The sequence below is a fragment of the Pygoscelis adeliae genome, unplaced genomic scaffold, assembly GCF_000699105.1.
Source record: "Pygoscelis adeliae isolate BGI_AS28 unplaced genomic scaffold, ASM69910v1 Scaffold531, whole genome shotgun sequence".
Classification (NCBI taxonomy): Eukaryota; Metazoa; Chordata; class Aves; order Sphenisciformes; family Spheniscidae; genus Pygoscelis; species Pygoscelis adeliae.
Genome location: NW_008824116.1, coordinates 58819 through 71948, shown reverse-complemented (window position 1 = coordinate 71948; position 13130 = coordinate 58819). Strand labels below are relative to the sequence as shown.

The window sequence follows — 13130 nt, the reverse complement described above, 5'->3', positions numbered from 1 at the left end:
GGGAGAACAGATCTGTCTTTGTGCTTGCTGTGGGTTGTGGCTGGCCCCTTGTGCGTCCAAGGCTGGGATGTTGGGATCTGTGTTGTGCATCCTCAGTCCCTGCCTGAGCCTGGCTCCTGGCTGCGGTGAGCTGCTTCAGCCCTCACGTCTTGTATTTGCAGTTCAGCCACAAGAGGTGGAGCAGGAGGATGAGGAGGACGACATCAAGGTCTCTGCCTTGCCCCAGGACCTGAAGGAGCTGCTCCCCAGTGTGAAGGTCTGGTCGGACTGGATGCTTGGCCACCCGGACACCTGGAATCCTCCTCCGACCTCTCTCGAGCTCCCCAAACAGTACGTGCATCCTCTGGTCTGTCTTCTGGTGTCCGCTCCCTCCCTGGGCTCCTTGTGCCACCTTTCCCCCTCGCTCATGCTTACTCCTGGCTGTGGCACTCTGACCTGAGCACCCAGGAGAGACTCACTGCGCGGGGAATGTTTGGGGGGGACCTGTCACCCTTGGTGACACAGTGACTTCTTCATTGATGCGTGGGTGGGGCTGAAGTGACTCTGAGGGGTCCTGGCGGGTGCCCTTTGCTACCATGTGTTAGAAGATGGCTCATGAGCTGGATTTTTACCTTCCGCTTAGGATGTGCGTCTGCTCTTGTTGGGATACGTCTCCTTTATATGCTCTGCTGGCCCAGCCAGCTGAACAGGCAGGACCTTCCTCTCTGCAAGAGGGAAGTCCATTTCCAGCATAAGCGTTTTGTTGCCTTTTTTTGACTGAATCGGGCCAACCTTGGTCAGGCTGGGCTGGCCTGGAGCAGCTTGCCTGTTCCTGGAGCTCCAAAAGTCGCCTCCCTTCTGCTTCAGAAACAGCTTGTCTCTACCCCTGCAACACACAAAAGGGTTAATTTTCTAAACTGGCCGATTCCAGCCCATTAGTCCATAATGCGGACTAGGCAATTTGCATATTTTTGGACAGAAAATCGAGTGAAGGGGCCAAGTATGGAGTATGCGAAACAGTGTCTGAGCATGCTCCGTAGCTGCTTTCCCGCAGGATTTTCCATCTGCCTCTGGTACTCCGGATCCAGAGCCTGAAATCACGTCTTATTGTTAATCCAAAGGAGCCAGAACCCAGGGTGATGGGAAGGCGCATTAAGAGTAATCCAGCAAAGTGGCTTAACCATTAATGGGTCCCCGCTCCGTGCGTCAGGTCCAGTCCTGCTCTCCTAGTTTATTGCCTCTTACTCCAGTTCTTTTTCATTTGGCTGAGGAAATGGAAATCTCACACAGGAAGTTCTGGGCCTCATTTTGTGGAGATGGAGTCTGTTTTCTGTTTGTCGGCTGCTCGGTGTGGGACCGCTGCCTGCTCATGTGAACTGCTGCCCATCTTTGGGCAGGAACTCAAACTGGGATCTGTCACGTGAAAGCGCGTGCACCAATCCCCCCTTCCCCTCGCGCTGCCTGCGCAGGGAGCCGCTGAGCCCTTGGCGACGGGCAGCCTCGAGATGGAATTTCTGATTGGGTTCGCGCAGCCAGCGCTCGGCGCCTTCCCCGGGACGAGCTGCCTCCCCTCCTGCGGGGCGTGGGGCTGTGTCCCCCCGGGCTGCCGGAGCAGGTGCGGGCTCCCGCTTGCCCGTCGAGGCGGGAGAAGGCGGTGGTGGCAGCCCACCCCGTGGCACGGCAGCGCGTGGCTCTTTGGGGAGCAGTGGGTATGGGTTGGGGGGCTCTACTCGGCAAGGTCCTGGTCTGCTCGGTGGAGGAAGAAGGGTCTTCATCTTGCAGCAGAGGCCCAACCGCTTCCCCACCTTGCCCTCTCCACGGAAGGTGGCTGAGCAGCCCCTCTTGTCCCATCCGTGCCCTTACTCTGCGGCATGGGCAGCCTTCCTCATGTTGGCTCCCAGCTCCTCCACCCTGGTGCTCTTTGGCTCACCAGGAGCATCTGCCTTATCCACGGCGAGGAGATGGGCTGCTTTTTCAGCCCAGACCTCTTGTGTTGACCCAGCATTGCGTGGCCGGGTGTTGGCGGCCCAGGACTCCGGGACAGCAGCAGCTGAGCTTCCCTGGAGGTGTGCGGGTAGTGATGAGTAGCAGGGAACTAGCTCTGCTCCTGGGCACGACCTGGGACTTGCAACGTTTTCCCTAGAGGTGGGAAAGGAAAAGGGGAGCACTGGGTTACTGTTTCAGCTCTCTATTGACACAAGCCTGCTGTCTGGCCTGGGGCTGTTCAGTAACCAGGTAGAGTCACCGAGTCCAGGGGTTTAGATAGGAGCAGCTTCAAAGAAGTTTAGAAGTAAAACATGGGTCAGAGCAGCAGGCGTGTTGGAGTAAGCCAAGGTTTATGGGCAGGGTGAGCACAGGAGCGGGGAGAGCATGCGAGGAGCAAGTGCAGATGCCAAGTTGGAGAACTGAGTGAAGGGCCTGTGCCGTTTCACATGTGCTCTGTGCCTCACGGCAGTGGGACGTGCTGCGAAGTCCCCACCAGTGCCAATGGAGAAGCTGGTTGGACACGCTGAAACTGCTTCCCAACGCTTTGCAGCCATCGCTTTCATTGCCCCTCGTGATGGTGTGGGCACAGAAAAGGGACAGTAAAAAAAGCTCTGAAGCACAGAAGCACCCTGCAAGGATGCCATTAATGTGCTTAAATCTTCTGGAAAAACTAGGTCCCGTACCCACCTGGCAGCCCCCCTAGGAGCAAAGGCCTGGCCCAGAGCTTGCATCAAAGTGCAGCTCGTCCGGGGCCAGCGCCGCTGCCAGAATGACGGCCTGGGCTTGGGGCCAGCGGGACAGCTTGTCAAGACTCCGCCAGAGCCTAGGGCCCGGGCTGCTGGGGCTATACATCCCGAGGCCTCCGCTCACGCTGCGTTCGCCATGTTCACGATTGCTCGTTCTTAGTGAGGGAGAGAGCTGGGGGACTTTGAGAACGTCTAAACTCAGCCCAGCTGTGGCAGTTGGTTTATTGCTTTCAGCTGGTACTTGAACCCGGGTCCTGGTCTTGGAGTCTTTCCCAGGTTTAATCCCCGGAGCTTTCTCTGCAGCTGTATGACACTGCGCTGACCCCGAATGAGGATAGGAAAATAGAAACGGTGCCAAGCCAGAGTCTCTTTTTCATTTGGAGTCTGGCTGTCTGCCCATGACCAGGGTTACATAATGGGAAACATAGCTGGGGCTCTGGAGAGCCCGCGTTTCACCACGCTGCCCAGACCTTCGCATTCTGATGCTATATATCTTCCTAATTGTAGCTCGGATGCATTTATCACACTGCTGGATTTGAGTCCTTACAATAAAAAAAAAAAAAACAACCCAAAAAAACAAAACCCACACCAAATTCCTCAGCTTGCTGCTTTCCCCCTTGGACAGAGGCGGAGGGAAAGGTGTGAGGGGTGAGCGCTGCCGAAACCCGGCGCGCGGCTGCGAGCCATGCAGGAGTGGGCTCTGCAGAGTAGGATGGGAGGCTCGGGAGGCTGCGTCTTTGGGGTCCTTTTCTTGGCGGGGGCTTGGGAATGAACCCCAGCTCCTGGCAGGCATCCTCTCCCTAGCTGGGGGCTCAGTGGTCCTGAATTCAACCTGAACGAGGAGATACACCTTTCCCCAAAACCACCCTCCTTGCTCTGGCACATTCATCCAGCTCTTAGCCACACCTGCACGGTCACCGTGGCTCAGGGCATGCGCTGGGACATGTTTTCAGGCCAGAAGGCCATGGAGAGGTGACAGGCTGCCTAGATCCCTCTCTTGGGGCTGCTGTGTATATTTGAGAGGCAGGGGGTATCCTTCCCCTCCATCTATTTGGGAGAGGGGCTCAGTGAGTTTATTGTGGCTCTTTTCTCAGGTGTTTCCAGGAGCTAAACCTGACCATGGTCATCTCTGCTTCACAGCAGCAGTGTCCTGTGGCTCAGGGATTGTGTGTCTGGACCAGGTGTTCCCAGGTCTTTTAGCAGCAAGCAACAGTCACTTCTGTATCTTAAAATTAATTTATATCTGCATGTTTCATGGCAAACATTGTGTTGGGGTCTGAGCAGGCGGTCGTTTAAAGCAGTGGCATTGCCGTGCAACTGGGTTGGAGCAGCGTCTTTCAGACCAGCTGTCCCCGGGAGTAATTTGCAGAGATTGGGGGGTAAAAGCAGGGAGTCTTGGGGAGAGGGGAGCAGGGTGGATTTCCTAAGGCAGAGAGATTAGCAGCAGATGGGGCGAAAGGCAGATCTCCAAGGAGGCTGCTGTCATTCAAGTGAATCCATCTCCTTTTGGGACATACGGCTGAAGAGCTGAGATGGGTGAAGAGGGCCGGGCACAGGAGAGCAAAGCTTCTCCTTGCTCTACCTTGTTGCTGCAATGAATCCATTGCTAAACGAAGTGCAAGAATCGATGGGGAAGCCACTGGCTAGACAGACAAACTGCCGCAGGTCTGACTCTGGTGAATCTGTGCTCCTTCCACACTGGAGCGAAGGGCCTCTCGGTTTGTGGAGGCTGTCTGCAAGCATTTAAAAATGGTTAATTTAAACCAAGTATTAAATTAAATCCAAAAGCTCTGAGCACATTCTAGAGCTTACCTTCTCAGAGAGATCTGCCAGATCGCTCTCATCACATCGCTCTTGCGGAGAAGTGTCACTGAGATGGCAGCTCCCACTGGGAGAGATGGACAGAGTCTTGGACAGGGGTGCCAAGACCTTGCTGGAGTTTGCTGGAGGCTAAATGGAAAATCCCTTTTGCAGATCTCAGCCTTAGTTAGTAATGCTGGCCACCAGAGTTTCCCTATCGAGACATCAAAGCGAGGATTCAGAGGTGTCTCGGTAGTGTAAACCTGGCTGAGAATGAAGGTAAAGTCGAGCGAAGCAGAAGCCAAAAGTCTCTGTGGAGAAGGGGCTGTGGCGAAGCAGAGGCTGGCTGGGAGGAGACTGCACCTCTCCCGGGGAGGAGAGCATCCCTCTAACTCCAAAGGCAGGTTCCTGGGAGAGGAATGGGTTTATGGATGCCCGACTGGCCAAAGGGACCGCGTGCAGGGCAGAGTGGGGGAAATCGTTGGTGCCACGGGGCAGAGGGGCTGTGACCAACTCGTCCCCGCTCCGGGCAGCTGTGTCTGAGTCCAGGGCGAGGTTGGTGAACGCCTTTTGGGAAGAGCTCCCACCGCCAACCCCTTTTGTTCCTTGCAGAGTTGCTGCTTTTAGTTCGGCTTCCCCTGGGCCGGGAGAGAGAAAACCCAGGAGGGGGATGCAGAGCACTTTGTACAGCAGTGCAGGAGCTGGGGTGGGCACCCGTGCCGCCTCGCACCGGGAGCTGGTGGGTGCGCGTCGCCTGGCCCTGGGAGCACGCGAGCCCGAGGCATTTGCCATCTGCACGGCAGCGCGGCTCTTGGCGGCTGGGGAACACAATGCAGGGCTTCTTCTGCGCCGCGCTTTCCGGGTTTGTTCTGCAGCTGTGGAGTTTGAATGTTAGTGTTTAAACAAGCTGGTATTACACAGGAAATGGCCACCTCCACAGGCCCCCGCAGGCTTGTAACATGGGGTCATTGTGCTTGATATTAATCACCAGGCAGCCCGCGCCCCCGGTGAAGATGGTGGCTCACGCCAGAGCGCCGCACAGCACCGTGGCCGGCGGGGGTTCGGTGAGCGTCAGGCTCACCCTGGCTCTCTCTGCTCTCCCCACGCTTTGGTGCGTGCCTTTTTGCCTTGTGGTGATGCATGCCCATCATGGGCATCCGTCTTTGCCAGGAGCCGTCCCCGCGCAGACTTGGCCTCACCGGGGCCGCACTCTGCCCCGGGGCCGCGCTCCAGCCTGCGCGCTCGGCTGCGCACTTGTGCAGTGCTCTCACCGTCGCCTGGCCGGGCTGCGTCCTGTCGGCGTGCAGCTGGGCTGTGCTCACACTGACAGCTACATTAAACCTGGAATCTTGAGGCAATAAAAAAGAAATTAACTCTTATTTTTTTTTCCTGTCCTAGTGGAATAAGCAAATGTAAATGTGTCTGTGGGGAAGTGAATGAACCCCCGTTCTGAGGAAAGACCTCGCGCTAACCCCCTTCTCGCTTCCTCGGTTAAAAGCTCTGGGAGCCTCGTCCCTGTACCTGGGAGTTGCGTGCCTGGGCTCGGTGTCAGTAATTTGGGGCCTCCCTCTGCAGAGGGATGCTGAAGCCGTGGCACTGTGTGTACGCAGCGCTTCCAGGCACCTGGGCCTGCCTTGGCTTTGCAGAGAGGCTCCGGCGCCGCAGCACCTCAGCTTATGTTGGGTGACATAAGCCAGAAACGCCTGGAGGTGGCTGCGGCGGCGTCCTGGGAAGGGGCAGTGGGGAGAAGGCACCTGACAGGGTTCCTGAGTGTTGTGCGACCTTCTAAGGCGAGTGTACGTCCCAGCAGGAGATCCACAGGGCCGTATGGTGTCAGCATGAGCTGTTAGCCCTTGCTGGCTTTGCTGGTGGGTAGCAGCCGGTAAATGATCTTGGTGGTGTCAGTGCTGGGAGATGCACTGCAGAGGAGGAGCTGTACCCGAGGGGAAGACAGAAAATTGTCAGACCCGCTCTCTGCGGTGCTGCCTCTGTGTTGCAGGAGAAAACCAGAGCAGAAACGCCAACACCACCTTCTTTGTTGGCTTTTTGAAGGCTCTGCAGGGTGCTGCATGTGAGAGGGTGCTGCCCAGCTGCCGGCTGCTGCCTCAGAGCTGCTCGGGATTGCATTACAGTGAGATCTTGCTACCCAGGGAGTCAACACAGTCTGTGGTTTGACTGAAGGAAGCCCAGGGTGGAAACCTAACACATCCAGTGCGAATGACAGATGTGGCAAGGCACTGCGAAGCTGTAGGGAGCTGGGGATGAAGGGGATAAAGTGACAGGGACTGCTCTTGCGCTTGGGGTTGTGATGGGCTGCCCTGCCTGGCAGCGCTGCCGGAGGGGCTGCAGGCTGGGGGCAGGCAGCCGCAGGGGGAGAGGAGAGGAGAGGGGACCGCTGGGCTGGGTGGCTGCAAGGGTGTTAGCAGCATCCGCTCGGTGACTGTTCACATGGCATTTTTCTGACTTCGGGTGCCAAGCCCCATGGAGGGAGATGGCTCCCTGTACTTCATCTGTGCTGCTCCTTCATCCCACTACCACCCCTGCCCTGCTGTGGATCCCAGTCCTGCCCAGTGTTCTGCCGCTGCCCTCTGCCTCCCTCCCACCCTCACTGGTCACCTCCATCCCCTGCCTGCAGCTCTGTTTCTTGGGGAATACAGGCAAGGTCTCTGCAATGTGTTTCTGCCCCTTCTCCTCCACCCTGGCCCCGTGCACCTGGCTGTCTCGGCCCCCTGGGAACATCCTCGGCATCGGTGCCTGTCCCCATCACCCCAGCGTGCTCGTTCCCCGGCGGCTGCAGGCGCTCTCCCTGTTCCTCTCCCCCATCGATGCCTGCAGCCTCTGCACCTCCTTCATCCAAGCCGAGCCCTCATCGCAGCCCGCGCTGGTGGGGCCCCACCACTGCTATGTGACCGGACTCAGGCAGCCCAGCCCAGTTGCCAGCAGGGCACTGGGGGAGGGCTGAGCCTCCCAAGCCCTGTGCATCTCCCATGGGCAGAGCTCGCCTTGGAGGTGGCCCAGAGCAGCCCTATCACATCCGGTGCTTGTCTCTGCAGCCTGGGCCGGAGGATAAACTATCAGGGCTGTGGGGCAGTGGATCATTCCTCTTATTATTTTCTTCTTTTGCAGATAGGGGTCGTGGAAAGTTCAGTTCCTTTTAACCCTCGCAGCTCTGTTTATTTTCCAGCTGGTAGCACAAACGCAGCGTTTCCCATTACATCACAAAGGGCCTCGGACAGATCCCTCCGAAAAACGTGTTGCAACTGTTTATTTTTTTCCATATTTAAACATTTCTGACAGCCAGACCTGGCTGAGCCAAGCGATGGAGCTTTGTGAATGAACCCAGCTCCTGGTGTCTGTGTGCAGAGGGCTTTGAAGGACCTCTTCTCCTCTGCAGCATGCGGGCTGGGGCTGGCTTAGGGACGTGGGCGACTCTGCGTTACATGTGTGCTGATTACGTGCCGGGCTTTGATTAATGGCTCCTCATTCTGCCTGGCTCCCAGGACGCTCTTGAAAACAAGATGTTTCATTTCAGTGTGCTTTCCTGGTACATTGATTCCCGTAAATAACCGAGTGCAGACTCTGTCCACCTGGAGCAGTTCAAAGAGCAGGGGGCCTCCCTCCAGCCCTGGGCTGCCTCGGGCCGTGCTGGTCACTGCTGTGCCCCCAGTGATGCTGGTGCCCCAGAGGTGTGGGGTGGAGGAGCAGCCCTCCTTACTGCCACAAGAAGCAGATCAGCCCCAGTTTCCCCTATTCCCTGTGTTCGTCCCAGTTTATGCTTTAAAAAAACCCTACCTGAGTGCTTTTAGAAACAGGAGGAAGAAATGCAGTATGAGGCAGCGTGGTAGGCTGCAGGGCTCCCGTGCTTGTTGCCTGCTTCCCCCGTGCTGGCCCTCTCTGGGGTGCTGGGCCCTCCCCAGGGTGTGCTCAGCCACAAGGATGAGTGATGGGGATGCGCGGGAGAGCGGTCCAGGGCTGCTGGTGGCCTTGTGTTCGCACCCGTCTCCCTGCACGTCACTGCCGCTCCGGGAAGGTGAGACACCGCAGAGGCAGCTTTGGAGGTCACTCGCAAGTGTTGAAACCATGGTCAGAAGCAAAACACGGCTCAACGCCCCCCATGGCTGGGGTTTAACTAAAAAAAAATCTCTGTGCTTTAGAGCATGGCTGCAGCACGTGGCTGCAGCACGTGGTTGCAGCAGATAACAGCCAGCTGAAGGAGAGTTTTGCAGATAACAGCCGGCTGGAGGGGAGGGTGCCCTGGGCTGGGCTGGAGCCCCCCCCAGGCACCGCTTTTGCCCTGACAGCAGGGCGGGGGATCGGTCTGTCCTCCCAGCAGGCTTTTGAAATTGAGTAATAAGCGGCATTTCTGCCATCTGGAATGAGCTGGGTTCCTGCCGCACTGCACGGGGAAGCTGCTTCCCGTGCATGTGCCGGCTCGGGAGTGGGCAGAGGTGGGCAGAGCAGCGGGAAGGGCGAGATCCTGGGAGCCCTCCCCATCCAGGGGGATGGGGTGGTCGGTGTCAGCGCTCGCGGGCGAGGGTTACGAGCCCTCCTGGGTTCGGTGCCAGTGCAGCTGTGCCTGGAGCCCTCCCGGTGGGGTAGGTTAGCAGCGGTGGTGGCGTGCCTCGCCTCGCCTCACCTCTCTGGTATTCGCTGCAGCATTGCAGGCAACTCCCAACGCATTCCAGCCCCGAATTGCTCACGTCTCTCCTCGTTCTCCCAGGGTCTCAGTAGATGTGTGGGCGACGCTGGCTGACTTCTGTAACATACTGACCACAGTGAATCAGTCGGAGGTGCCCTTGTACAAGGACCCAGATGACGACCTTGCCCTGCTTAGCCTGGAAGAGGATCGGCTGCTCTCGGGCTTCGTTCCCCTGCTGGTCGCCCCCCAGGAGCCCTGCTACGTGGAGAGGACCTCGGACAAGGTCAGCAGTAGGCCAAACATCCCCCCTCGATTCCTCCAGACTTTTATTCTTGGGAAGTTTTCTGTGCAAACGGAACACGATTAAGTCATTGAGAAGGGTGTTAAGGGAAAATATCGACCTTTCAGCCGCTGACATCCAGCTCTGTGTCATGAAAACCCCTCTCGACTTCCTCTGGTGTGTGTGTGCTCGCTGGCATGTTGTATATACGATCATTTCCTCACTTGTTTAAATAGTGCAGCTTGTGTTGGCAGTGCTCTCGGTGCACTCCAAATGGTTTGCATCATGCTTAAAGCACCCTCCCCCTCCCCCCGGCCGCAAAACTCTGCCTTAGGAAGGCAGCCAGGACTTTTTTCCTTCTCTAAAGAGGAGAGTGATAAATAGGTGACTAGAGAGAAGCAGACACCATGTGTTAACGTACAAAAGGCTTTTAGGAATATGAAGCATTCCCCACTGCCCGCTCTCTATTTTCCTTTCTTTGCTCTAGGAGCCCATTCTAGCCTGAACTTTCCTTTGGCTGTTTGTTTTTAGAATAATGAAATCAGTTCCCTTGTTGATGTGGGGTTTTGGGTCTGCTCTCTGCCACCACCTGGCCAGAAGGGACCTGGGGGCTGCACTTGGATAACGTGTCTGAACCTGATGGGGGATGGAAGAGGCACAATGGCATTTGTTTTGCACGCCCTTGGAGGCACGGCAGGATAAGAGTGGCTCTCAACAGTTTCCTGCTTGGAGGCAGAATTGCAGCACCAGAAACGCTGCTCATCTGGGAAGCCACGGTGTTGCCTCCCCGAGGGGTTGGTGCTACGGGAGGAGAAGTGGAGATGCAGGGGCTGGTTTCTGTGGAGAGCCTGCATGTGACAGTGGCAATGTGCCTTCCCATGTGCCACTTCTTCTTGACATTTTCCTGAAATGACGGTGAGAAATTTAGGACCTTTGTCACAGAGGGACCCAAGAGGTGCGAATTTCTTTTTCACTTCTCTGCCCGGCCTGTGCTCACAGCACTGCCCGTGGCAGAGGAGCGCATGGTCCCAGTAAAACTGAAGGCACTCCCAGTTTGGAGAAGCAACTTAGTCCAAGAAGTCACTGTGAAAAAACAGATTTTCAAGGCTCTATTTGAAGGGATTAAAATAACAAGCATGTGGTTGCCACTGCTGCCCTAAGGTAGCCTGTTAGCCCAGCGTGTGCTGTGGCCTCACGGGGGTTCTGCTGGGGACAGTCCCAGTGCCCCACTCTCTGTGCAGGGACTCTTCCCCCGCAGCCTCAAACCAGAGCCCCCAGCAGGCAGGTAAGGTGGCTGAGCAGCCTGGTCTGGTGCCCCATAACTTGTGGGAGGGGGTGGGTATTCCCTGAACTCTGCCTCTTCTAACCACACACCCGTTTATTTGGAGTGCCATCTACCTGTCCTGCCAGGCACTTGCACTCACGTGTGTAAAAGAAGAGACGTGACTTTGTCCTGTAGCTACACCTGAGCTTCTGAGCTGAGTTTTCTCACTGTCCAGGCTCCTTTTGGTTCTGGTGCTTTATAAACAAACTGTACACCACCACTGGCAGGAGTTGGTGCCCTTCACAGCGCAGCAGCAGCAGCCACCCAAGCATCCAGGATTATCAGGCGTGGTGGTACCAGCTCAGCTCTGCTGAAGAGGCAACACAGATCCCAGAGAGAAGGACCCTGGCCCGGCTGTGTCCATCCCCCCTTTCTTTCTTTTCTTTTTTTGCCGCCTCTGTGGGTCTTGTTTAGTTTGAAAGTAGCTGACTTTGGAACCGTGATCCCACCCAGCAGGCTGGGTGTTCGCTCGTGTTTGTGCAGGTCTGAGCCCCTGTTGTGTGCCAGTTGTGTTGTGCCATCTTCTGGTCTCTGCCTTACGCACCAGACACGTTGCACGGAGGCAGACGGAGGAACCCACCGGTACCGGCACTACCCTGGACGTGCTGAGCAGAAGCAAAGGGTTCTGCAAGGTCTCTTCTCGAGCCGGTACTGACCAGCGTTTTCATTAATGGTCAGACCAGTGAATCGGCAGGTGCGCGTATTCACTTTGTGGAGGACACCCAAGAAGGTTAAGGGGAGACCAGTGCGACAGAGCAGAGATCTCAAAAGCCTGACTTCCAAGAAGGGACTAGAAGAGCTGGGGCTTTTTAGTCTAGAGGAAATTCCGGGAAAATGCAGTGAGCTGTTGCAGAGAGGAGGAGAACAAGCTGTCCTCCAGCTCTATGCTGAAAAGCACAGGAAGGAATGGGCATAAATTGCAGCAAAATAGATTAAGACTAGACTTCAGGAAAGGCTTCATACCTTTGGGTAGTTAAGCACTTAAAAGCAGCCTCCTTAGCGATTCTGCAGAATCTCTTCAGCCTTGGAGATTTTTAAAAGCATTTAAAGGTGGCTCTCTCAGGTACAACTTGGGTGGAGGTGAACTGCCTTGGAAAAGGAGGCAAAGTGACCTCCTTGGATGCTCCTACCCCATTTTCTGTGATTCAGTAAAGCTGTAGAAAGGGACTGGAGCGGCAGCTGCGTCATTACGGTCAAATGACTACCTTGTTCCACAAATTTTCTCCTTCTGCAGTATTAACGAAGTGAATTATTTGACTTTCCAGAAGTGGGGTGTTGTAGAAGGCAGTGCAGACCAAGCCAGGAAGGTATGACTGAGAGGCATGAACCCATATGCCTTTCACGAATGACTGTGAGCAAGATACAAAAAGGCACTTCCCTGCAAAGAAGCCCCCAATCCAGCTTAACCGGGCGATCCTCGTGTGCGGTCCCCTGTCCACCATCTGCTCCCTGCCCTCCTTTTAGCGTGCAGAGCCCGGATGAATCTGACACCTCAGCAGATGCACCTCTGGGCTGTTTGCAGTGGAAGGGTGCCGTGTCCATGCTGAGCATGGTGGCACGAGGGGATCTGTATCCCTGAGCCTCAATCAGGCGACGGCAGCAGGCACTGCAGCGGAGCAGCTCTGTCTGGCACATACCACATCCAGCCGCATTGCAGGAACTTTCCCATTTGCGTGCTCCTTGTTGGTTGCCGATCGACTGAGCTGCAAGCAGGTGAGAAATGGTATTTCTGTGCAGCAAGAACTCTTTCCAGTACTGATTTTTCACTGCTGTTTAGAAGGAGTTATTTTTCTGCACCCAATTTCTTTCCCCTGTGTTCTCAGTCTTGGCCCAGTTTTCAGCCCAAGTTCCTGACAGTTCTTTGCTGGAGAGGCAAAGAAAATGTACTGCTCTTTATATGGCACCCTGTGAATGTCTTGTGGGCTGGGAGGAGGGTTCTGGTATGCCAAAGTGCCTCTGGGAAGCTCGCTGTGATACCTTCCCTATCCTTCGCATGGCTGGGAAGAGACCGTTGGCTTTTTACAGCAAGGATAATATCTCGCCTTGCTTGCTGGTGCTCCAAATCCTTACCCCATGCTTTTGCACCATAGTTTTTTAATGAATTTGTAAAATTTTGGAGGAAAGGAATCTGTTTAAAGGCAAGACTGGAGACTATTGGACTTAAAATGGTGTTAGGTTATCGGCTCCACCAAAAGGATGGTTGTTTTGTAAGCTATATAGGACAAACACTGTGCTTCCCACTTCTTTTTGTTCTCCACGTCCCATTTAGCAGATGGAGTGCAGTATTCAGCCAGAGTTTCTCAGCAAGTTTTTGAGCATTTGGCCTGGCTCTTATTTTGAGTGAAAATGTTCTGACTCCGTTCATTGCCATGAAGC

The 13130-nt window shown here is 55.6% G+C and overlaps 1 protein-coding gene across 1 annotated transcript in view; it reads left to right on the top strand.

Annotated features, from left to right (window-relative positions):
* SMG6 (SMG6 nonsense mediated mRNA decay factor) overlaps positions 1-13130 on the top strand; it is a gene marked incomplete at its 3' end in the record, with an annotated part of 112740 nt that overhangs the window by 54151 nt on the left and 45459 nt on the right. The window contains exons 11-12 of the mRNA XM_009334298.1: positions 162-330; positions 9232-9433. Coding sequence (XP_009332573.1) covers positions 162-330; positions 9232-9433 — 371 coding nt within the window. The remainder of the gene's footprint in view (positions 1-161; positions 331-9231; positions 9434-13130) is intronic.